The following is a 26,253-nucleotide window of genomic DNA, read 5'->3' as shown; positions in this document are numbered from 1 at the left end:
AGGCTGACCGCGGCATCAGCCGGGGAACTACTGCTCCCAGCGCGCCTGTCGGCGCAGCCGCGGCTACAGGGTGGGAGGAAGGACAATAGGGGTCAGTCCCCCCGCCTCGCACACACCCCCAGCGCTCTCGCCTTTGCGGCGGGGCGTTGGCGCTGAAAGGAGCCGGGCAGGGCCCTGCGGAGGATGGAGGAGAAGCCCTCCGCCAGCATCAAACCCTACCTGGACAAGCTCACCCTGGGGGTCACACGGATACTGGGTGAGTGACAGCCCCTGGAGCCTGGGGGACGGGGAGCGGTTGCCAAGGTAACCGCCCGGGGACGGGAACGGGGCGCCTCCCGCCGGTTTAGGGTTCAGATCCCGGGGGTGGCCCTGAGGCGGCCTCCCCGAGGCCTTTGGCCCAGGGCCTGGTACGAGGCCTGGGGGACCGCGGTGTCACAGCTCGGGCCCCGGTCACACGGTGTTTGTGCAACGAATTTTGTCAAGGTCTCTCCTCTTGTATTACAGGTTATTCACACGCATAACACCCCTGTTTCTAGTGTTTGAGCCAACGGCAAAAATCCCGAATCTCTTTACTTAAGAAAGCCCTAACGGTTAAAAAAAAAAAAAAATTAAATAAAAAATAAAGAAAAGGCAGTGTTTTATTCAAAACCACATGAAATTTTTATCCCCTGTGGTAACACAGGGTCAGCAGGTAGCACACCCAGTGGAAGAAGAGGAGATGGCCTCAAGTTGTGCCAGGAGAGGTTTAGATTTGATATTGGGAAAAAATTCTCTACAGAAAGTGTTGTCAGGCATTGGAACAGGCTGCTCAGGGATGTGGTGGAGTCACCATCCCTGGAGGGGTTTAAAAGGTGTTTAAACAAGGTTCTTAGGGACATGGGTCAATGCTAGAGTTGGGTTGTGGTTGTACTCTATGATCTTGAGGGCCTCTTCCAACTGAAATGATTCCATGATTCTGTAAGCTCCGTATTCTGTCAGAAGACTAATCTGTGAATGTGCTCAGGATCAGCTCCACATGAACAGACACCCTGCAGCTTATTCCACTCCCTGGGACCATTTCCACCACCTGCTTTGCTTGCCACCTACATTTTTTTCCCTCAGTTCTTCAGCTTTCCTGCATCCCTGCAGTTCCCTTTGAAGTTCAGCAGGAGTGCAAGGCATTCAACATTTAAAAGCCTCCTCAGACAAAACTTCACTCATGGCAGTAGATTCACAAGAATTGGTGAAAGTATTTGCATGTATAAAGGATTTTAGCATCAAACTGTCGCGGTTGAGACGGACAAACGACATAGACCAAATTCTTCCAGGATGAAAGTAGTAGATGCCATTTATTGCCACAAGTGCATTTTTATACAGTTTTACCAATTCATGTGTCTCTTCACTATTGGTTACAAGTTACAGCAGTAACATGTCATTGGCTATTTTTGCTATCATCAATGTTACTCTTCTACTCCCTTCTCTCTCACGGGTACATCCTTAACATCTCCGGATACTCCTTTACTCCCATCTTTCTCACGGGTAGGCCTTCATATCCTCAGGGCTAATTTCTGTTCCCATGCCCTCTATCAGGGAATCCACGGACCCACTGTGGTTGCCCACATCAAATCTTTCATGTGTCAGCAGCTTGGGGTACAGAACTTTCATATTTGAATGGCTGGAAAGCAATATATCTGTCACAAGCCTTGCATATGACAACATTACAAATCGCAGTTCCAGAACTTCTTCCTATAAATTTTAAAGCCCAAAGTAACCACTGTAATCAACTCACCCAGCCACTGTATTGCAGAACAATTAGTTTTATCTGGTAACCTAAGTGTAACCCTAACTGCACGTGGTTTCAGATTCCTGCCCTGATCTTTTAATCTTGCTTCTCTGAGCAGCTTTCTTGTTAGGGGGTTCAGTGAGGACAGGACTTCATCTTCAATCTCTGTTCAGTGTTCTCTTACTGGACTTCTTGGAGTTTTTTTCAGGTTTTTTTCTTTTTCCAGTTGTGAGTTCAGGATAACATCATTTTACTCTGCAAGAGCACAAAAACGGTGAGACTACTGATGATAAACTGTCATGACAAATGCTTCTTTAAAGTAGCTCTATTTAAAAAATTGGTAGTCCTACCAGCATTCTCACCACCCAGGCTCAGGTATATGAGATCTGCACGACATTAACCATGTCCAAAAGTAATGTTGCCATACAAACTGTTTTGGTGGGTATGTTATTTGCACCAGCAAGACATGGCAGTGCAGGTTTGGCTCTGAAAGTCCTGTAGCATCCCTTTCACATGGAAGGTGTTTCCTAGTTTGTGTTTCGGTTTTTTTGTTTGTCTCTCTGTATCTCTGATGACTTGTATTGTGTGATATAGCAATGCACACCCCAGTCCATTGCTGTGATGTTTTACTCCGGTTCTTTTTTCTGTCTCTCCACTCCTTATGGAAATTTAATGCATATTTTTTTCCCACAGTGAAGTAATCCAAACATGTGAATTGTGCCACCATACTAGTAAGAATTGTTGAATTAATTGGGAACCATTACCAATCTGTTCAGTGTTTGTTTCTTTCAAATAACAAAAGGTATCTCATTCAGAAAGATGCCTTGCTTGGTAGTTTGCAGCACTATAAACTATCTTAGTTCACATCTTCTTTTGGGAAGTCTCATGAAGCCAATAGGTACTTTCCTGCCTGCCATAACATCAAAGTAGTAGTAGGTTTTTAACTCTGTTGCATTTGTGAAGCTTTTTTTTTTTTTCAGAAGATAGAAAGGATTGTGTAACGAAACTCAATGTTCAACATAGTCCTTTTAAGCAAGAAAATTCTGCATATACAGTGTGTGGGAGCTTGAGGCCAAATTTTCCAATACATTTATGAAGTGAGCCCAGGTGGCCACAAAGGCCAATACCATCCTGGCTTGTATCAGAAATGGTGTGGTCAGCAGGACTAGCACAGTGATCATCCCCCTGTACTCGCCACTGGTGAGACTGCACCTTGAATCCTGTGTTCAGTTTTGGGCCCTGCACTACAGGGAAGACATTGAGGTGCTGGAGAGAGTTCAGAGAAGGGAACAGAGCTGGTGAGGGGTCTGGAGCACAAGTCTGATGAGGAGCAGCTGAGGAAACTGGCGCTGGTTATCCTGGAGAAAAGGAGGCTGAGGGGAGACCTTATCACTGTCTGCAACTACCTGAAAGGAGGTTGTGACATGGAGGGTGTTGGTCTCCCAAGTAACAAGTGACAGGACAAGAAGAAATGGCCTCAAGTTGTGCCAAGGGAGATTTAAATTGGATATTAGGAAAAATTTCTTTGCAGAAGGGGTTGTCAGACATTGGAACAGGTTGCCCAGGGAAGTGGTTGAATCACCATCCCCGCAGGTGTTTAAAAGACATGTAGATGAGGCTCTTAGGGATGTGGTTCAGTGCTAGAGTTAGGTTATGGCTGGACTCTATGACCTTGAGGCTCTCTTCCAACCAAAACGATTCTATGATTCTAAATGTTCATGACACCATTTCAGAATCCCTCCTTTAAACAAATTCTATACATGAGGTTGTGGGTGGAGGAGTTGTTTTGTTTTGTTTTTTTTCAACTTGTCGTCTCTGTGGAAGTCCCTACAAGGTGGGAGACTTCTCACAGCATTATGAAGGTTATAATTTGAGGAAAGAAGAGAGGCATCTTTCCCATTGCCAGTAGGGTTCATTTTTGTTCATTTAGTTCCATGACTAGTAGCAAATTCCAGAAAGGCTGATGGCTCACAACTGAATCTGAATGGGAGGCATTAGCTGTTCTGGACTTCTCAGAACGGAACCATACTTCTCTATTTACAGTCTTTATTTAATAAGAATATAACTATTCAGACATTTTAAAAATATGCTGAGAGTTTATCTGACTTGCAGGCAGTTTTAGCAGTATGGTAAGAACTGAAAATGCTGTGATTTCCTGCTTCAGCTTTGTGTCAAACCATTTGTCCTTGTTTCAGCTGGGAAAGAGTTAATTTTCTTCCTAGGAGCTAGTATATCACTGTGGTTTGGATTTAGTATGAGAATAATGTTGCTTGCACACTGATGTTTTAGTTTTTGCTCAGTAGTGCTTACACTAAGTCAAGGACTATTCAGCTTCCCATGCCCTGCCAGTGAGGAGATGCACAAGCAGCTGGGAGGGGGCACAGCCAGGACAGCTGATTCAAGCAGGCCAAAGGGGTATTCCATACCATATGACATCATGCTCAGTATATAAATTGGGAGGAGTTGGCCGGGGGGCTGGGATCACTGCTTGGGGGTGGACTGGTGTGGCGGATGCACTCGACCCCGCTGCCCGGGCCAAATCAGCAACAGTTTGGTTAAGTCTCCAAAGGAGGTGAAAGCTTGAGCTGCAGCTGAGCCAACAACGCCTGTTAGGAAACCCACAAGGAAGCAGAACGGCACACTGAAGACTGATAAGTTATGGGTACAAGGAGTTTTGTGCAGACCTTTCCCACTGTATGCAGTTTGACTATGAGCCAGCCACTTTATTCCATAAATATGATGCCTGGGTGAGCCTACTTTGAGCTTTCTCTGCTAAACAAGCTGGCTGTATGGCGATGATCGTTTAATACTCACAGATCCCCAGATGAGCCCAGTTTAAGTTTTGTATTAATCATTTAGCTTAAGTAAATGCATATTAAAAATAATTAATCACTTAGAATTATACAGTCATGTGATTTTTAATATGCTGTCTGTTTCACATTACTTAGTAAGCTAAATTTGCTGGAATCTTAAGCTATATGTTGTAAAGTTCTGCTCATATTCATCAAACTTTTATCTACTTAATGAAAAAGAAGCAGCTACAGACCATAATGGACACCTGTGAGATAAGGCCTGTTTTGCACTTTGCTGAGCAAACAGGATTCATTCAGATAAAACAACACCTTTAAGGCTGGCATAAAGCAGCTACTGGCTATAAACAATGTGTACAGCTAAACAAAACAAGGGCCTGCCTGAGGTCAGTGAAAGGACCCAATGGGAAGCAAGAAGACCCCAGACTCAGATATTGCTGTTGGACTGAATCATGGTGTGAGGGAGTGGGGTAAATTGTAAGGGTATAATTACCCAGGGATTTTGGTGCTTGGGTGTGACCTCTGCGAAGGCACCCAGCTGGAGCCGACCATGCTGCTGTACTATTCCATTAACTTATTTATTCCTGTGAACTTTGATGCCTGAGAGTTCACTTGGAGATACGTAGGGTCCCATCAGCTTCTGAGCGACTTGACACCAGGCCCCTAGAAAGGAGCTGAGTAGGCTGAGCTGCAGAATGACAGAACTTTGAAATCCTAGCCAAGCAATATAAAGAATCAGGTGTGCACATATAATCTTTTGGCCATAAATACATACAATCCCTTACCTGTTTTCCCTTACCCTCTATGTTTCTTAGATGTAAACCATTGACCACACTCGGACCACACCAGCCACACCAAGACTCCTCCCTGAGAAGTTTAGAAAGCAAGAGGGTCCATTCAGAATGTCCTGACTCAATGTGAGGCCCTCCCCCTACCCTTCTGCATCTGCTTTCCTCACAGAAATCACTCTTTAACAACTCTCCCTCAATTCTATTACGCATATTTCCTCCATGCAGTAAGTAACAGAAGGAATGTTGCCATCAAACCAGTAGTGCTTGTCTTTAAATGGTCTAAACATTGCTCTGCCACAAGCAGGACTCTAAATCACTCATCTGCAACAGCTGGTCACCGATCAATGAGTGGTCAGCAATTGCACTGTGCATCACTCATTTTATGTAGTAGTAGTAGTAGTAGTATTATCTTCTATTCCTTTGCTGCTCTATTAAACTGTCTTTATCTCATCTCACAAGTTTCAGTGTTTTTCAAGTCTCTGCCCCATCCCACAAGGGGGAATGAGCGAGCGGCTGTGTGGTGCTTAGTTGCCAGATGGGATTAAAGCACAACACCATTACATAGACTCTTTCTGATTAATACAGCAAAGCATTTTTTGAAGCTTTCAGATGAAATTTCTTAAAATAGGACAGAGTTTAGTGTGATCTTGATACAGAATAGTTAATAGGGAGGAGCCTCCTGACTTGTTAAGCTGTATCGTGTACCTTTTGTCTAACCCAGGTGGCTACTTTATTTCTTACATCTAAAAGAAAAAGCAACACATAGCAGACTTCTTTTCCTCATTAACATTTAATGGGGCTTTTGTCCATACCTATGCACGTCTGTTAAACATGGTCTTCAGTTTACCCACAGGATATTTTTAATATAACATTCAGGCTTTTAAAACAGAATTTTTCTTTCTTTTGATCTTGGATTTGCTTCAGACCTCTTCAGAAGCTGCAGTTCTCCCATTCCTAAACATCTTCTTTGACTGACATGATATTTGATCATCCGTCATCCCAGCCAAGCCGTTGTGCATGATGAATTAAACATCCCTGCAGTTTTCTTTGATCACAGAAATAACAATTACTCTGTTATTATAGTCTCTTAACTAGTCATAAAGCTAGCATAGCTTAGATGGAAAAGACTGGTTAGATCATTGATTCCACATGCTTCTTTAGAAGAATACATATGGACAGCTTATATTTGAGCAAGAGACAAATCCTCCTGCCTTGCACCCACCTATTTGAAGTGCAGCTTGGCAAAACATCAGTCTCTTTTGTATGTTGGGGTCAGAAAGATTATCTAAGTGACCTACTATGATTGTTTTCATTTTTTTTCTGTCTTTAGCTTGGAGTTTGGTTTTCTGGTGCTATGTTTTGTCTTTCAAATTTTCTGACAATGTAACAATCAATGCTTCCAGCAACAGTGGTGACTCAGTGGAGAACAAACATTGTTCTGACTCGGTTCAGAAACCATTTTCCAACTCCCTTTCAAACAAAATGAAGTCAAGTTTACACTTCCTGAAACTGAGTGCTGCTTTTCCACCAGCAGGACAGAAAAGGGCAGTGCCATTGCTAGAATTATAAGCCCAGCACTGGAGATAAAAACCAAACCAGAGCTCTGTGGTGCCTGCCTTTCCTGTCTAGTGCACTGTGTATGTTTTCCCAGAAAGCAATTATAATGTTTGTGACTGCTTTGGGAGCCAATACTTTCACAGCAGAGCCGGTCTTGAAAACCCTGCATAGTGATCAGTTCTGCTCCACGGCTCTGTGTGTTGACCCTGAAGTTCCCACAACAAGAAGTTTTTCTGAACTTGTTCCAGAGTGAACAAAGTCAGTGGGAACTATTTCAGTTGTCTGTAGATGAAGTAAGACATCATAAAATAATTAGTGCAAATGAGACTGTTCTGCCATCACACACCTGCAAGAATAGCACTGTGCAGATTCATATCTTGCATTTATATAGCATTCTTTCCCATAAATTATTCTGGTTATTTTTATAAATTATGAGCTTGTTGCTCATAACAGATTTGCGTGTGTCCAGCCAGGATTCCAGGGAACCAATATTTGCTCGTGCAGGTCCCTTCTGCAGGATCAGATTCTGTGTCTGGTCAAACCCACTGAATCCAGAGCTGAAGTGTTCCCTTCTCAGTGGAATACAGTTGTTAGCAATTCACAGCAACACTGCACAGTGTCTTGTGTCAAGCTGAGAATATCCTACCCAACTGAAACCACAGGGCATGCTTACAAAGAAAGATTCATCTCTCTTTTAGAGTTTGTCCAGGAACCCATGGTTGATTTTTTTCCATGAATCATCTGCAAAAGATCGCATTTTGAATACAAAAACGTCTCTGTGTGTGTATGTATCTATAAAAACCATCAAAGGATGCCATCATGTGCAGCACTAGGCATCCTTATGCCAAGAAATGCTGAGTAGTTACACACAAAAAGGTAAGCACCTGCTCAGTCACCAGCACGATGCATGCAGTCATTAATGCCTTTCCTCAGTTGCCAGTCAGGTTAACTTGCAGAATTGTCTGGCTCACAGTATTGTCTCCCATGCCAGCTGCAAACATGCTTCTCTTTTCCTTTTAGAGACTTCTCCAGGAGTTGCTGAGGTGACGTTTGTGGAAAAGGCGCCAGCTGAACGCCACGCCATCATTTCATGGGAGCAAGTGAGTATTTTCATGATAATACTGCAGTGAGGTCAGTCTGAATGTGCCGCAGCTCATGGAGAATGTCAAATGCAATGGCTGCCTTGTGTGTGTTTGTGAGACAGCCCGTTACCAAGTTTGATGCACAGCGGAGCTTAAACAGATTTTTTTTCTTCTTCTTTTTAATGAGATGTTACTCTGTCTTTTAGGCTCACGTGTACCTGATCTGTTAGGGAAACTTCACCAGTGTGGGTATATTCAGAATGAGGACTCTAAGAAGAAATCACAGTAGTAGGCAGCAACAGTGGTGACTCAGTGGAGAACAAACATTGTTCTGACTCAGGTCGGAAACCATTTTCCAACTCCCTTTCAAACAAAATGAAGCAACTCTTTATAATTTATGGCCATTAAAGGTAAAGACCTCAAACTGGAAAATAGCACTGAGCCACATAATTTGTTCTAGTTATCTATTTATCTTTTCAGTCTCAGCTATTCACTTCTATTTCTCATAAACCATCCTTCCGCCTTCTTTATGCCTAACTGACCCAATCTTTTGGCCAAGGCATGCCCCTTTGCCTGTTGTAAGAGACTATGAAGGGCACGTACTATGTTGATTCCACTGACCTCACAGCATCAGAGTGTGTAACCAGAGGGCTCCTGAATACTGTCGTGTGACTCTGGTGGGCAGAGGTGGCATTTTTGGTCCCCTTCTTGAATATACATGTGTTATCTGTCCCATGGCCATGGGGGAATCTGCTTTCTAGGTATCGTTCACATGTAGGGAAGAGATAGTAGAAGCTGACCGGCCTTTGGAAAGGGACACAGCAGAGAATAAAGTTGAGTGAATCATCCAGCCCTGGCTATGCTCTAACGCACATGCTCCCAGAGACTGAACTTGTTACCACTACAGAAAATAACTACCGCTTTGATGGCACCTTGCTCTTTACAGTTTTTCCTGAACAGCAGGGAAAAGTCTTGTGCTAGTTTTGGTAACGCCCTATCCAATTAGTGATATTTGTCAAGAATTTATAAATCCAGGACAGAATGTATGTGATGTAAACCTGCATTATTTACTGAAACTTGTACAGTAGCCAGCAAATGTGGTCAGGCTGAAACGTCCGGTTTTTCTGGTTTGTGTGAACTGATTCTTGGTTTCCTGTAGCTGTTGTTCAGGTGTCGGATTAACAGGGCTGGAAAGTCTGAGGCACCTTGATTGTCAGCCAGCTCAGGTCTGGGAGCAGCAGAGTGACATTAACTCGTTCTTCTGTTAAGTGCGGAGGACCACTTCTCCTGAACATGGTATTACTCTCATTTTCGGGTGCTGCCATTCCTCCGAACTAGATTGCTTCAATTTGTTTCAAAATTGAGCTGTTCTCATAAAGCCAAACTCTGCAGCGCTGTAGCCAAAGCACTTTGCTCCAAAGACGTCAAATTAATACTTCAGCTCAACCCTCTCCAACAAGTGATGGACTAAGTTAATTGTGGAAGTAAATGCTGAAAATTAAGTAGATACAATTGAGCTGGATTGCTAATTGTGAAGAACATCAGTATCTATTTCTTTGCTTTTGGCTCCAGTTGCACTGACAAAATGTGAAATCTCCCTTCTCAAGTGAAAAGATAAGTGGTTTGTTTGTTTGTTTGTTTTCCTTTTTTTTCTTGACCTTTGGGAATGAGGTCTGGTATCTAACACATTCAACAAAACTGCAGCGTGTCCTGCAGCAATGATTAGGTGCAAAGCACTCAGCACCGTGCAAGGCCCTTGCAGGGTGAACTTGTACCTCACTTTTCCTCAAACTCATCCTTCTTGAATTTGAGCACAGGTTTACATGTACCTAATGTTCACTTTTAGCACTGTGAGTTTTTTTTCGTAGCCACTAGGTGGCAATACTAATACACATAACCATTTCTCCATAGTTGAGATTTTAACAAGCTCTTGTCACAGTCTGTATTTTTAACTCCGTTCCACGTCTTTAGTTATGAAAGTATTTGCAGGGCTTTTTGTGTGGTATTATTTTTCCAAAAACTTCTTTTCATTGAGACTCAGCAAATAAAAGCTCTATTTTTAAGATATTTTCTTTACTATTTTTTTCTAGAAGCAATTTTTCCAGTTCTGTTTAAGTTTTTGCAGTGGAAAGGTATTTCTCCTGAGAGAAAATCTATAGTATTCAGAAACTCTTAAAAGAAATTCAATCTTTTTAAATTATGAATTATTAAAATTATATTCTGATAATGTTGGCAACATGCATTTATTTGTCCCCAGCACAGCATCAGATGTGTTTGGTAAACTCGTTTGTGCTCTGTTTGTGCTAGTATTTAACTGGATACTACAATGGAGGTTTTAAAATCGTAGATCAGCTTGTTGAATGTCATTAACTGCTATGAGGCTTTGCAAGGGAAGGTGAGGGTTGTGACAGGAGACAGTGCCATAAGACAGAAGGACAGCAGAAGATTTTATTATTATTATTAGAGATCAGCATACTCGCAAAAATGAAGGCATATGGTTGTCAAGTGTTTACATGAGTAACATTACTTCCCCAAAAATTTCAAGTTCAAAATATTTTAGTAAAAACAGGTGATCTTTTCACCTTTCCTGATATTTAGACCTACCAAGATGTTATTTTTTCTGTAGGAAAGTGAGACAAGTAACATAAGGGAGAGTAGGACAGTTATTAGCAGTGGTGTTCCAGTGACCTGGTAGCTGTATATCATTTTATGAACCTGTTCTCACTCCTAAAATTGGGCTGGAAACTGCCTTTCTTCTCCACTCCATGTACAGTTTTTAAAAGTGAGCATTATACTAAAATATTGCTAAGAGGCACTCTGGCATCTGCAGTGACAGTGCTTGAACGACATTTTCTTTTTGCCTCAACCAGAAGAGAAATAAGTCATTATTTTGATTTTCAAAAACTTACAAAAATGGCATTCTGTTAGAAGAAGCTGGAGGTCCCAGAGCTCAGCTCCACAACAGGCCACGCGAAACAGAGGAGATCACTTTGCCTGTTCCTCTAACTGTCTTGTTAGCAGTGTCTGGACTGGCCTTGGCTGGCCATGAGCAATCCTTGCCCATCATGTTGCTAGAGCATTGATATTCTACAACTCTACATGGGAAATTTGCTGTTTCTCCTCATGCAGTTTGTCTACAAAAATTTATTTTTCTGAAATAAAATCATTAAAAAGCCCTCAAGCAGCCTGATACTTTCCTGTTGTGGACTGTCTTAGGCTGGCAGACAATTTAGGAACTCTCTCTGCGTGCAGATCTCAGTGGGATGGCGTGGTTGTTCCTGGCTATTCTAGACGTCTTCCTTGTTGCTTCTACCATGTCTCTTTTTGACTCAGAAGTATGCATGCAGGCATTCGCATCCACAAGAGTCGTTTTTGCCATCCTCCTCGTAACGTCCTCCCTGAGCGTTAGGCGAGCCTGCCAACCCTGATCCCCAGGAGCACAGGTTCTGCCTGTCTTGAACCTGCCTTGTGGCAGAGAGGTGGATCCAGCAGAACCGGGGCATGAGGAAAGGTCTATTTCTTCAAGCTGCATAATGGGGGAGAGGCTGAAGGACTTTTGGGAGGTAGATAGAGTTTCTGACACAGTGTTCCCCTCTGTAAGGCCTTATAATGTTATGATTTAAAAACTGGCTATGCAACACCATCCTCAAGATAATTGCCAAATTCTGTTCTGTGAAGCGGGGGATCAGGTCTGCCCTAGCCCTGTGCCTTTCTGTTGGAAAGTAAAATGTGGGAAAGCAAGATGTGCGGTTCCAGCCATCTGGATGATAAAGGAAGATCAATACTAACATGACCATCCGGACAGTCGAAGACATAATACTGACATAATACTGTATAAAAGGCCTTGGGCAGATTACTTTGAAGTATGTTTCTTGTAATTGTAAAAAGTTGTAGCCCAGACTCATGAGAATGGTATCTCAGGCTGGATAACCACCCCCAAGTGCATGGGATGTGTGAATGTCCTTGGGCCTGGTCTGTGAATGAGTGGAAAAACAAGTGAGACAAACATGACATGAGTTTAGTGTGTTCTTAATAACAACCAGTGGAAAAGCACCTTTTTGTAAACATCTTAGTCCAGGCCTGTACCTATAAATCCTATAAATTGTCAATGGTGAATAAAGAAAGCAGCCTAGGCCTAGGTCAGCCCTTGGCTTCCTGAACAAGATCTCTGCTTCTGCATGAATTTCTGTCTGCATCCTGGTATGCATTGTTCCTAATCGCCACACTTTCAGGGCAGGAAATCCTGGGGCTCCTGGTAGCCCCCTTGTCTGGATGGGTTTCTATTAGATGGAAATTTGTTATTGAACTAGCCAGGCCCAAAGGAATTTCAAGGCCACCTCAGAAACCTGAAAACAGGACCTACCAGGGAGGGAGGCATTTCTACAATAACAGGGCCTCAACGTGACATAAATCAATGGACCTATCAGCAGTGAAACTCCAGCGCATCAACAGCTCATGAACATAGATGATAACCACTCAGTGAATGCGTGATTGGAGCATGGATACGTGATCAAAGAATAGTTGCATATATAAGGAGGCTTGTTTCTGTAATTAATGACTCTAGCTGATACACATTGAATCGGAGAGAGTCCTTTATTTGTTCCAACACCCTTGCCATCAGATTTACAAAAGGTACAGAAAGAAGTTCTCGATGTGTTACATAAATTGACATCTGCATTCACTGGCAGCTAGGGCAGACCAGTCATGAAACAGCATGACATTAGGGAGAAAGGTGGCTGCTGATGTCCTCTTCTACTTGGAAGGCCTGAGAAGTGGCGTAAATCCCATCCTTCTCTCCCCAGAAGTTGGATTATACTCATTCAGTTTTCTAGAGAGGTCTCTCTAGAGCTTTATTTTTTGATTGCTGCCCATTTCTTCAGGATATTTGCTTGGGAGGCATTGCTTCAACAGTGCTTTAAGTAGATTGCCATATGTCAGTGTTTTAGCTCTGGATTCAGCACTGATCAGGTCTTGGCAGCAAAACTACCCTGGTTTTAATATTCTTCTCTATCCTCAATGGACTGTGCTTTCTTGGGAGACTATTTTGGGATATTATGGACAATAAACAAAAGAAGTAGACCTCACACACCATATTGGGCCCTTGGGATATTTTGTTTTATGAGCTGATGAGTGTAACCAGATGACTGGAGTGAAAACAGCTGCTTGCCAGGGCTGTGGTTAAGCCACTTCTGGCATGTTATTAGGAATATTGTGTTTTATGGGGCTGGAGATCACAACCCTGGAAACTACCAGTTGAGCAAGAGGAGTACAGAGCTTGAGAAGCCATTTTTAATATATATTAATAGTAGTGGCTTGTTTCTCTGGCTCTGCTGTCACAAGACTATTGTTTTGACATCGTAGGGTCATGTGGCTGAGCATAATATGTCAGATCAATCAATCGTTACTGTCAGGTGTGAGAGATAGGTGTTAGTGGAGCTTTCTATATAGAGGTCTTTTCCTGTAGACCCCAGATCTGCTCTGGGGTGGCATTTTCCACCTATGTCTTCTGCAGCATCCTTTGGAAAGTCATGCAAAGGGACATGGTTAGGAGAATCATAAAACAAAGTGGAGAGGGCTGTTGGACCTATTTGGGGAAACACGTACATGTTAATCTTTCCATCCAGAAAAAGCGGACTGAGAGCAGAAGACCTATCCTGATGTGATTTTTTTTTTCCTTGTCTTAATCAGATATGTTTGTTAAATTGAGCTGCGCCTGGTTTGTAGTACTATTTAATTGGATACTATGGTGGAAGTTTTAAAATCTTAGATTTTGTCATCCCAACGGATGTGGTTTTCCTGCTTAGAGAAGAACACAACACCCACTGAAGTCAAGAGAGCTGTTTACCCATGTATTTTTACCACTGGGCTAGATTAGTTAAAATTGGGGAGTTTTAAATGGACCGAAAGTGCTGTGTAAACATGTGTACTCTTCTGTGGCTTTGTAGCAGGTCTGTCATATTTTCTTTCTTCATAGTTTTAAACCTTGTCACTATGCCTACAGCTACAGCTTGAAATTGGTAGTGGTGACAGTGCAGCATGAAATGATAAATATTTAGGACTGAGAAGAACCCGCAGAAGAAGGTGTGTTTGTTGAAGGCATTTGAAGAACTTCAGATATGTCCATGTGTTTTAGTAGTCCCCTGAAACTTACCAGGGCCTCAGCCATCACTGGGCTCTTATCAAAAGATGATAAATTCTTCTCAAAACAAAGTTTCTACAGTATCAGATTCTCCTGTCAGATTAATACCTGTTGCCTTTGCAGACTTTCCCTGCCTGGGTTAGGAAAGCACAATGCTAGTGACTAGGCTGCTGACAAGGCAAGTAAAGGGACCTGTCCTGCTACAATCTGCAAAGCCATTAATATCTGGGACATGTCAGTAGCAGTCTGTCAGTATGAACGGTTATGCTTAAAAAGTGAGTTCACACACAGGAGTGAAAGTTATGGGTAGGTTGGAGGGTCCTGCACAGCGTGTACACCACGGTTTAGAGAATAGAGACTGAAGCAGCTCAGAGAAAGTGACTGTGAACAAGGCTTTAATAGGGGAAGGGCTGCCCTGGTCCTGGAGGAAGGAGAGGACGTGGACAGGAGGAGGCCAGCACCTTCCCTTGCTTGTGCCAGTCACTGATGTCCAGATGCCAGTGCTGCAGCTGGATGCACAGCTGGCACGTAGCTCCTGCTCCATAGATGCATTGAGGCAACATCAGGGCAGGTAACTGGGTCTGCACAAGTTGCAGACATGGGGATGAATCTGATCAGAATCTCCTGAGATGTGACAGATTTGTGACCCAAGTGAAGCACAGCAACATGAACTCTATGTGAATGTTTCTTTTCCTTAGCTACGGGCTACCAGAATATTCTTCCTTTATTTCATGGGACTTTGAATGTTACATTTTCTAGTAGCTGTAGGAAACTATTCCCAGCTGAGGCACAATATTGGAAAGGTATTAACATCTTACTCATCTTCTGTCCCCAAAGCAATTCTGTAACTGCTCCAAAACCCACCCAGGCCTCTGAGGCCAAGCTGGAGAAACATCTGGATCTGCAGCAGGGAGGGACAACACTACTGACCTATGAGTGTTCTTAAATTTTGCAATTCTGTCTTTTCTTGCTCTGAGTGTCATACTGCACAAAGAGCAGGCCATGTCCAACAGCATGTCTTTGAAACTGGCTGAATTAAAGAAGTACACATTTTTAGAAAAGGCTGAAAATCCTGTCACAGAAGTACTTGGAATGGTCAGACATGCTATGTTGCAAATCTCACATTATTTGTCCATTTCCCATGTAAAATGGAGCTCCCAGAGTCATGATTATAAAAAGGCCTCAGATCAACATTTGAAAGAACAAGTTGTCTATCCTGATTTAATTACGAAGTTTGACCCTCAAGGGGCTTATTTGTGTCTATGGGACTGAAAAGGGAGAATGACTACAAGTTGCAACTTGGAGATTCAGACTGCAGTTAGGAAAACTTTCACAAGGAGGGTAGCGGGGCCCTGGGGGACAAGTCAATGCAGAGGTTGTGGAACCTGCATCATCAGAGACTATCCTGACTTTTGGGGTCTGATTCTTTTGGAGTCTTGAATTTTAAAATACTTTAAATGCAAACTCACTTAAGTCCTTCTCGGGCATTTTTTTCTCCAAAACACTCACAAAGAAAACAACAGATAACTCCTTTAGTCATACGTGTCGCTTGTCTTTTTAAAATTGATAGGCTTCTGTACTGTTTCGTTTTGTGTGCTTGACACATGAACAGGAGGGTCAGTCCAGTCACCAGACCTGCAGTTGCCTATAGCTCTTTGGGCTTCTCATTCTCAGGATTAAGACTATCCTCCTTTCTTCAGATTTGTTGCTTAGCTGTAGAGTCTTAAGTAAAGAAAGGCTCCTTCCACAACCATGATAGGTGTAGGAGAAGGGTCCTGGTTCTTAGACGCAGTCTCAGTAGCTCACTGGAGCTGCTTCTTTTACTGTTGACTCAGAAGGAAGGAGGCTTAGGAGCCCCAGCCAAGCGCTGAATTTTGGTGGGATGAAGCCAGACCAGCCCGTTTGTGAGACTGACTCTATATGTATTTGCAGGTATACTGTTTGTTTAGTGAAACATTGAACCTGCTCGAGTATGTGCAACTATTGAGTTTTTGCTTCTCTCACCTACTTGGAACTGAAATCCCTCAGAAGAGCGTCTTTGTGCTAATATCCATACTTTAGTGGAACAGTTAGATTTAGTCTGATTTCACTTAAAGCAAACTCTACTCTTGTAAGCCATGTATATATATATACATACATATGTATATACATATAAGCCAATTGGTCTTTTGTATGTGATCTTGGAGTGGCTGTAAGTGTCAAAGGATGATACATCATCTCAGCTCAGGAAAATCCTATAATAATCTTATGATGACTGACTGCTCATCGTGAAATTTTCCCAAGTGATCTTTGTCAATACAGTAGCACAGACCCAAGAAATATGCAGTTTTCTCTTAAGGTTTTAGGATAAGCTATTTAAGCTGATTTGAGTCATCTTGGAATTCAGCAGAACATTTGGCGGCAAATATTTCTATACCAATATTCAGTTGTTCTTTGCGTTTAAGGAACATTCTGCGTTTTCCCATGACACTTGTGATTGTGATTTGCAGAAAAACTCCTGCGTATTACCAGAGGATTTAAAGAACTTCTATCTGATGACTGATGGCTTCCAGATGACTTGGAGTGTGAAGACCGATGGTGAGTCCATGTATTCCTCTCCACCAATACCCTCATTTCACTGCAGAGAGTCCTTCCTTTGCAGAATCTCTTTAACTTCAAACTTACTTTCTGCACAGTCAATACACATCTATCTGCTTCCTGCATTAGTCTGAGCAAAAGCAGATGCACCAGGTCACTTTGAGTGAAAGAATACCACCATTCCTTAACTCACGTAAAAAACGAAGTAGTTCGTTTCTGTTAGGCAGCTTGATCCATGACTACAGAAAACTGACCTCTGATTTAGTAAGTGGGTGGGCTTCTGCCTGGAATCGTAGACTTTTTTAGAGATGTCCTGGTGAGGAACAAAATGTGAGTGCATGTCATTCGTCCCTTCCTCATGCAACAGGGTAAAGCGTATTGCTTGCACGTGCTGGACTCCCACAGAAGAGATGTGTATGCTGAACACTGGCTGGAACCCAAACAAGTTTTCATAACATAGATAGCTTTCTGTAATACACTGGCCGTCTGTTGACACTTACATTTAAATATGTAGTTTAAATCTTGTACCTAGACTTCCTCTCTAGTTTATGGAGAGAGGGGCAGCTCTAGCACATTATCTTGTCATGAAGCAGTAGGAAGAGTCACCCTCTGATAGTGCCTCTTTATCATTAAAAAGTATATGTACATGCTGGAACCTGATTCTGCTTTCCACCACCTAAAGTTCATTCACTGCAGTTATTTCTAGAGTCAGTGATGCAACTGAGAACAGGACTGAGCTTTATTGTCCATCCTTGTTTGGCAAGAATCAGGTGGTCCATTCACTCTGCACGGGAGCCTTGCAAATGTTATCTTGACTTTCATTGCCTTCAGGCAAGGTTTCCAAATTGGGCTGTGGGCACTGCTCACTTCTGGAGATGGTTGTCAATACAGGGTTTTCTTCAGGAAGGGGGAATTTCATTTCAGAGGCAGTAAACATCAGGGCTCTAGCACCTGCACTGAGTCCCATTGTTTCAACCCTGTGTTGTGACCTCTGAAGAGTCTTGTTTTTAGGGAACACAAGTGCACAGACACCGAGGCAGCTCAGTTAGCTGTTTGAGCAAGCACCCAGTAGTGCCTTCTGAGGCTCTTCACACTGGCACATGTCTGAACAGGGTGCTTGTTGACTTGATGTCTGGTAATAGCACTAGTCCTCAGAAGGAGAAACAAATGACAGGTCCTCAAGCATTCATTCTGGGAGACCCACATGCTGATACAATGATAAAATTCAGTGTTGGAGTGCAAACCAAGAGGAGGCACCCTGAGCAGGTACATAGGGTGGAAGAGGACAAGCTACCCAATAAGCTGTGAATGGATGGGGTGATTCTGATAGGAAGGACAGCAGCAGGGAAAATAGTTTTGAGGAGGTGGCTGTAGCTAGCCACAATTTTTAATAGCCATTTTCATGGGACTTGGCACAGACTTAGTCAGCAATGTAGTTCTCAATGCTGCACAGCTCCGAGATGGTGTCTTATCACCTGTAAGTATGATTCTGTGTTTGAAAAAGCCTAATTTTTGCTCCTGTGGAGCCTGACTTGGTTAAGTGTCCAGGCCAGCTGCATATACCCATCTCTTCCCCCACGCTGTTTTGGAAGAGGTTGAGTTGATGTGTGGAGGAAAAAGAAATTCCTCCTGTGCTTTCCTGACGCTGGATGTGATTAACGATCAGTCTTATTGCAGATACCACAATGCCTCTGGGCTCCATGGTGATTAATGGTATCTCAAAGCTATGTCGGCTTGGGGGTTCCTCTATGTACACTCTGCCTAATGCACCTGGGCTTGCTGACCTGGAAGATGACACAGACGAGGAAGGTAAGGTCCTGTCAACAGGCTCTCTCTCATCCCTTTTGCTCTGTTAATGTTAGGATACAGTACCTGGATGTAGCAACAGAAAAGGTCACCCCAAGTGGATGGGGTTTTCGGTGTCTCCTAGGCTGGATCTCCTCCGTGTCCTACTAGTCCGCTACAGCCTTGAGAGGACCAGTGTGCAGTGAATCCCATGGGGATTGTTAATGGTGCTGGTTGCTAATATTATTTGCATACTCTTTTTATCAGCCTGGCAACCCCCCTGTTCTGCCTTTTCCCCAATTAAATTTTTAACTGAGGCTTCCTCCAGTGATTCAGCTTCTAGACTCTTTGTGTGCTTATGGTGTTATGTGAACAAAAGATAACAGGGTTTTTTTGGTAGTGAAAATACATCTGGATATGCTCTTTGGAACTGGAAAAATCACTCACAAAAATACTTGTGAGTGTGAGGTGGCACTTGAAAAATCCGTGTGTCCAGACTACTTAAAAATCCTGGGCACCCTGCGATTTGTAAAGAAAAATAATTTTAAAAGCCCACTTTTCCTCGGAGCTCTTACAGTCTTAACAAGGCTGGAAAAAGTAAGAAGAACAGAGCTAGGTGTCATGCTGACTCCTTAAAAATTGTGATTTGATTTCAGGCTTCTCTCTGAATCTCTATAGCCTTTATAGCTTCTAAATGTGACTGAGAGTTTCTTTTAGCACGTTCCAGTGATCTTCTAGCCATGGTAACAAAATGGGCCAAATTCCACTCCCATTTGACCACTCAGACCTCCACCAAGGCACTTACAATGTAAACTGAGAAAAAGTAACATCCCCATCAGTGTTCTCATCCTGACTTTCACGTAAAGGTCTTCTGAAGAGTACAGCTCTAGTGTCCTCCTTCTTCCTCAGCAGCATTAGAACTCACAATTTTATTCTGCAAGTACTTGCAGCTGCACAATCCCAAAATGGTCCTGTAGGAAGGCTGTGCGGTGACTGTGGGTCGGAAGTTCAGCATGAGTCAGAACGTGTGGCTGTTGAGAAGGACACTTGTATCGCACTGGAATGTATGAAGAACTGTGTGTGTCTCCAAGTTCATCAAAGTCTTCCGTCAAGACAAAAAGAATAAACTGTTCTCCGTGTCCTCCTTAGGAAAAAAAAAAAAGAAAGTAGGGCAAAAAAGAAATGGATAGAACAGAAGATAGAACAGAAGTAATGGGTTTTAATTGCACCAAGGGAGATTCAGGATCCACTTGAGGAAAACTTCTAAGTGATAACAATGGATTTGGGTTGACTGCTTGGGGATTGTGACACCTACAACACTGGAAGACTTTAGGAAAAGCCTGTACAACCACCTCTCAGCTGCAAAGCTGAAGTTGTTTTATGTTGCTTTATGCCAGAGAAGGACTATAGGGCAGCTTGATGTCTTTTTTCAGCCTTCAGATTTTGACACTGGTTTGTTTTCCTACCGGAGATTAAAATTTTTCTCACTTTTTTTTTTTTTTTTAAACACAAGGAACTTAATCCTTTCCAAGAAGTATAAACAATTTGATTAAGTTCTTCCTCAGCTTATTTATTAATAAGTGTCAAATAGATTGACTCTTTGCAGCTGAGTCACAGTCAGTTTTCCAGACATGTTTCATGAACATTTTTTTTTACTTTCAGGTAATGGAGACAAACCAGAGAAGCCACACTTTGATTCCCGTAGTCTTATCTTTGAATTAGACCCATGCAATGGGAATGGGAAAGTTTGTCTTGTTTATAAGCACGCTAAACCAGGTAAGACTGAAAGGAGCAAAGTTAGCCATCTCTTATTGTGGATTGTATCTGAGGGTGGCATGTGTGGAATCATCATACATTCCTGATCTTCTTTGCAGTTTGTAATTGAATATTTGCTGGGATGTCCTGTCTCTGCTGAAATCAGGACCTAAGCCTTACAGAGACTTAATTTGACATAATATTTTCCCTCCTTTTAATGTCTGAATCTGAGCTATAACTTATGATTTCTGCATGTATAGCATACTTGCCTACTGAAACAGGAAAGCATTGACATATGACCTACAAACAATAATGCTGAAATAAAGCAGAAGGCTAGAACTCACCCAGTAGCATATCTCTGGTTACTTGCATGTTTCACAACAATCACCTTACATTTTTATGAGAAAGGGTGTAACACTGCATGGAAGCAAAAGGTAGATGATAAAAAAGGTCCTTAGCTGATTGAGGTAGACTTAGACTGGTTCTTACTCCTTGCACGTGGAAGCAGAGCCTCCAGATGGTAACTACATCAAAATTTGGCAGGAAGGGTTGAACACGAGGGTTAGAATGTGAACCGAGCTGTTTCTTCTGACAGCTACAGAGAAAACTGTTACCAGTCAGAGGTTAGTGAAACAACTAAGTCATTGAAAAAGTAGTTGTCATCTATTAAAAATATATCTTAATACAGTGCACAGGTCATTGTATGTGTATGTTCGCTGTGTGGGGGTGTATGAGTCTGATATATCTGTTCTTAAGAAAAACCTTTGGTTATTATCTTTCTATTTGTGTGTAACTACAACTCCCAAGGCAGAAACTTCTTACTTGTCCTCTTACCTTCCAGTGTTGGTAATTTCAGCACATGCAGTGGATAACCTGGGCAAGGGGAGGGAGCGTTGTTTACAGGTGTTGATGTCAGCACAGGGGGCAGGCAGTGTGTTTAATTGACAATGTTCAGCATCTCAGTTTCCCAGGTAAAATCACTTTTCTTTGTCCTCTAAAGAATGTCACCACAGGACAAATATTTGATCACTGTGGAAAGATTTTGCAAAACATGTTTTTGTTGGCAGCACACACTCCCATGGCTTCCAGACTCTGGACACCATTCAGTAATCCAGATGACTGACAGTTAAGTTAGTTGCTTTTTACTTTGTGGGGTAGATAAATGTTTGACATAATTGTATTTTGAACTTAGATTACAAAGTTGCTGGTGTCCAAGCATATTCCACATACCGCATCAGTCCCAGGTTGGGAAGGAGTGAGTGGTGTTGCATCCATTGTACAGTGGGGAAAGTTAGTATAATTGCTGTTGCATGAGTATTTTTAGTAAGGTTGAGAGCAGAACCAAGTCCTTTTCAGGCCTTGTTGTCTGACTGTTCAACTACATTGCCACTGGATAATCATCTGTGTTAGTCAGGAATGCTGCATTTTAGAAGCTGCAACCTTTCCGATAAGTGTATTTTGTCTCCCACTTGACAATGGCCAGGGGTTGATCTTATCACTGCAAAGCAGCAATGTAATTTGTGTTTATTTTGTTCTAGATGTCTCCCCAGAGACAGAGATATGGTTCCTGGACAGAGCTCTGTATTGGCATTTCCTCACCAAAACCTTCACAGCCTACTACCGCCTGCTGATCACCCACCTGGGTCTCCCACAGTGGCAGTATGCCTTCACCAGCTACGGGGTCAGCCCCCAAGCCAAGGTGGGACAGCTCATTAGTATTTCACATAAGTACAGACTGGAAAAACATCTTCTTCCCACCTTTTGACAAGCAGTCTGTAGGCTGAAGTGGGCCTCCCTAGTGAGCCATGGAAGGGGCCATGCGTCACAGAATCACAGAATGGTTGTGGTTGGAAGGGACCTCTAGAGATCATCTAGTGTAACCCACCTGCTAAAGCAGGTTCACCAGAGCAGATCACACAGGAAGGTGTCCAGGCAGGTTTGAATGTCTCCAGAGAAGGAGACTCCACAGCCTTTCTGGGCAGCCTGTTCCAGGGCTCTGGCACCCTCAGAGTAAAGAAGTTTCTCCTCATATTCAGATGGAACCTCCTGTGCTTCAGTCTGTGCCCATTGTCCCTCACCCTGTCATTGGGCACCACTGAAAAGAGCCTGGTCCCATCCTTTTGACACCCACCCTCGAGATATTTAAAAACATTGATGAGATCCCCTCTCAGGCTTCTCTTCTCCAGGCTCAACCGACCCAGCTCTCTCAGTCTCTCCTCATAAGAGTCTTTCCTCTGTAGTGTATTAACAGTCATGTATTTATGTTAGAAAATTCACTAACATTGTGTTAACCCTGCTTTCATAGTGCTGAACAAGAGCCTGCTGCTCTCTCCGTGGAGGGGAAAGTTCAGATAGACATTAAGCAGAAGCCTAGAGGAGGACATGGAGCTTGAGCCTTACCAAGAATATTAAAACCTTTGCATCCTCCGCGGTCGTGAAAGGGTGCCTCCCTGTTGTACTGTGCTCTATTTTATCAGTCAAAGCTGTGTACATGATACCCTGGCATATGTCTGTGCTCTGCCTTTCTGTAACTTTCCTGCTAGAATATTTTATTATGTTCAGTATATTCACAAACCTTAGTGAAATCATGTATTCCCTAATCATTTGCAGCCTCTGTTAGTTAAAATCCTCCTAGTATGTTAACCATTAGCATTTTTAAAGGTCTTCAAGGGTGGTATATCAAAGTCATTTTCTGTTAAGCAATACGTGAATATATTGCCATCTACATTTTGGCATTGATCTTCTGTTTATCTTGTTCCACACTGCTGAGGATGGTTTCAGTGTGATTTGTAATACCATAACCCCTGAAGTTTTACCTCCAAAGTTCACCAATCGAAAACTGATAGGAAAAAAACAATAATGGATGAGAACTGTGGGACGTAACATTACAGTGGAATCTGGGAACAAAAGCAAGTGTTGTGGTCACTTCTAGGTGTAAAATCTGGCTGAAGAAACAAACACAAAATCTTTTGTGTAAAGAGTTAAAAAAGCTGGAGTTGTTCCCTGCAGGAAAGATAGCATTAGGTTTGTTTCTGGTTCTCTTCTTCTCTCTGGAATGTGGGGTAGTTCCAGGACTGTAGCTGTAGCTGAGCCTTGTATATCCTTATCAGAAGGCCCTTTGCACAGTCCTGTAAACTGCAGACTAATAAGTGGTGTATGATTAAAATCAAGTCTCAGGGGTGGGGGACACAGCATGAAAATGCCTGATTGAAGTTTAACCTCTGGTTTTTTTTTCTCCACCACCCTGCTTTTCAGCAATGGTTTAACATGTATAAACCCATAACCATCAACACAGCTCTCCTCTCTGAAGAAGCTGATTCCTTTGTGAACAAGCTGGACCCCAATAAGGTATTTAAAAGCAAGAACAAAACTCCAGTGATCAAAAAGAAACCATCTTCCCAGCCAGCAGGCTCCCAAAAGAACCACACAAGCGTGACCTCCTCCAAGACATCCTCACTAGCTGGGAATTCTTCAAGGAAATGAGGCCCCCGCCATGATCTGACCCTGGACAGCATTTGCAATACACTTTGATGGTCTCTGGTGCAGAGTCTCAGTGGTTCAGACCAAGTTCCTTCTGCATGAATAGATACTGCCCATCGAAAACACATTGCAGCATTTGCATGAAACACAGCCAGAATGTGCTTTGACATGGCAGGGATGTAATTCCTGGAGATTCTGAGAAAAAAACTTGAGACATTGATTTTGTTCCCTTCTGCTACTTCAAGTATGTATGTCTCACAGGGCATGAGGATGTCCTTGATGTCACTGCTGCATAGAGAAGCTTTTATTCCTGTGCAACTACAGCAGTGAAATGAAAGCAAATATAAGTTGCTGTTACTTTAATAGACCCATGCTGAAATACAGCATATGAAGATATTTCTGCCATCTCCTTTGAAAGAAACCTGTCCTGACCTTGCATGCTGTGGGAGCAGGCTGGAACCCACTGAAAAAATAAATGTCTTCCACTTCAGACACAATCCAACTTCTCACTTCCCTGTGTTCCTTCCAACTTCTGCTCTGAGATACACAGTACAACAGAACCTGGGGCTTCCACGTCTCTGCACCGGCCCAGCTGCTTGCTCTACAGCCCAGACAACCCCTTGGCCTTTGTGCTATATTTTATTGGATAGTGATACTGGTCTGATGTCCTTCCCAATAAGTCTGAAACCAACCAGAAGCTGCAAGATCCCTCATTTGCCTCTGCTTTCTCCTCATGTGGGAAATGTGAAGCCAGGGCAGCTGCAGGTGGGTCAGTGATGTTTAGAGTCCCTAAGCCAGGAGGACCCTTTGCTTTGTCACTCTTTCATTTGCAAAGTCTACTGTTCAAACAGCCTTTGTCACTTTTCAATTGGGCAGGATCTGACTGGGGGACACTGAATCCTCAGAAGCCTTAGAAGCCAATAGACAATAGAGTAGTGAGGTGAGTTGCAAACTGGCTTAAGGAGAGAAGCCAGAGAGTGGTAGTCAATGGTGCGGAGTCTAGTTGGAGGCCAGTATCTAGTGGAGTGCCTCAGGGGTCAGTACTGGGGCCAATATTATTCAATATATTCACTAACGATTTAGACGAGGGAATAGAGTGCACTGTCAGCAAGTTTGCTGATGACACTAAGCTGGGAGGAGTGGCTGACATGCCAGAAGGCTGTGCTGCCATCCAGAGACCTGGACAGGCTGGAGAGTTGGGCGGGGAATAACCTGATGAAATTTAACAAGGGGAAGTGTAGAGTCCTGCATCTGGGCAGGAACAACCCCAGGTTCCAGTATAGGTTGGGAAATTACATATTAGAGAGCAGTGTAGGGGAAAGGGACCTGGGGGTCCTGGTGGACAACAGGATGACCATGAGCCAGCACTGGGCCCTTGTGGACAGGAAGGCCAATGGCATCCTGGGGTGTATTAGAAGGGGGGTGGTTAGTAGATAGAGAGAGGTTCTCCTGCCCCTCTACTCTGCCCTGGTGAGACCCTATCTGGAATATTGTGTCCAGTTCTGGGCCTCTCAGTTCCAGAAGGACAGGGAACTGCTGGAGAGAGTCCATCGTAGGGCAACAAAGATGATTAAGGGAGTGGAGCATCTCCCTTTTGAAGAAAGGCTGAGGGAGCTGGATCTCTTTAGCTTGGAGGAGAGGAGACTGAAGGGTGACCTTATTAATGCTTATAAATATATAAAGGGTGAGTGCCACAAGGACAGAGCCAGGCTCTTCTCGTTGGCAAACAATGATAGGACAAGGGGTAATGGGATCAAGCGGGAACACAAGAGGTTCCACTTAAATTTGAGAAAAAACTTCTTCTCAGTAAGGGTGACAGACACTGGAACAGGCTGCCCAGGGGGGTTGTGGAGTCTCTTTTGCTGAAGATATTCGAAACCCGCCTGGACATGTTCCTGTGCGACCTCACCCAGGCGTCCCTGCTCCAGCAGGGGGATTGGACTGGATGATCTTTTGAGGTCCCTTCCAATCCCAAACATACTGTGATACTGTGAAGCCCCTGATACTGTTCTGTATACTGTAAGTTTTCAGGTTAGAACTGCACTTTAACCCATTCACTGCTGGTTTTCAGTTACAACTGATTGACTTCCCTGCTTAGGCACAAAATGTATTGGTTGCTACCAAGTGTTTCCAGCACACCTGAGAAGAGAGAATGACACAGAAAAGTAATGGAATTAAAGTCACAATCTTCAAATAAGCATTGATTATTTAAACAACATAATTTTTTATTTATGAAACAGTCACATAATTACATAAGACAAACCTACCTCACAGGGATGTTGTGAGGCTTTCACGAGTGTTTGTATGGCCTTCAGGAAGATGAAGCCACCCTGTAAGTGTTTAATAGTATTTTAATAAAGATTGTAATATTTTCCTCCAGAGTGATACAGTATTTGAAGATTATTTTGGGAGCAGATGCACAACAATGGTATATGGTGAGAGCAGGATGCAGGCTGGATTGTTTGTTTGTTTAATGCGGTGGAGAATCTCTCACTGAGAAGGGTAGACTACAGTG

The 26,253-nt window shown here is 43.0% G+C and overlaps 1 protein-coding gene across 2 annotated transcripts; it reads left to right on the top strand.

Annotated features, from left to right (window-relative positions):
• The first annotated feature begins 126 nt into the window (after positions 1–126).
• TPGS2 (tubulin polyglutamylase complex subunit 2) lies at positions 127–24,502 on the top strand. Of its 2 annotated transcripts, XM_080362444.1 has the most exons (7): positions 127–256; positions 7,941–8,020; positions 16,631–16,718; positions 18,396–18,527; positions 20,166–20,279; positions 21,797–21,957; positions 23,514–24,502. In XM_080362444.1, the coding sequence occupies exons 1-7, from the start codon at positions 184–186 to the stop codon at positions 23,739–23,741; spliced, it is 876 nt and encodes a 291-aa protein (XP_080218570.1). In that variant the 5' UTR covers positions 127–183; the 3' UTR covers positions 23,742–24,502. The 2 variants fall into 2 exon arrangements, with proteins under 2 accessions (XP_080218570.1, XP_080218571.1); XM_080362445.1 differs by lacking the exons at positions 127–256; positions 7,941–8,020 and adding an exon at positions 9,225–9,298.
• Positions 24,503–26,253: the final 1,751 nt, after the last annotated feature.

Source organism: Nesoenas mayeri, assembly GCF_963082525.1.
Source record: "Nesoenas mayeri genome assembly, chromosome: Z".
In the NCBI taxonomy this organism is placed as follows: Eukaryota; Metazoa; Chordata; class Aves; order Columbiformes; family Columbidae; genus Nesoenas; species Nesoenas mayeri.
Note: the sequence above shows the minus strand (reverse complement) of the source record. Positions and strands in the feature narration are given on the sequence as shown.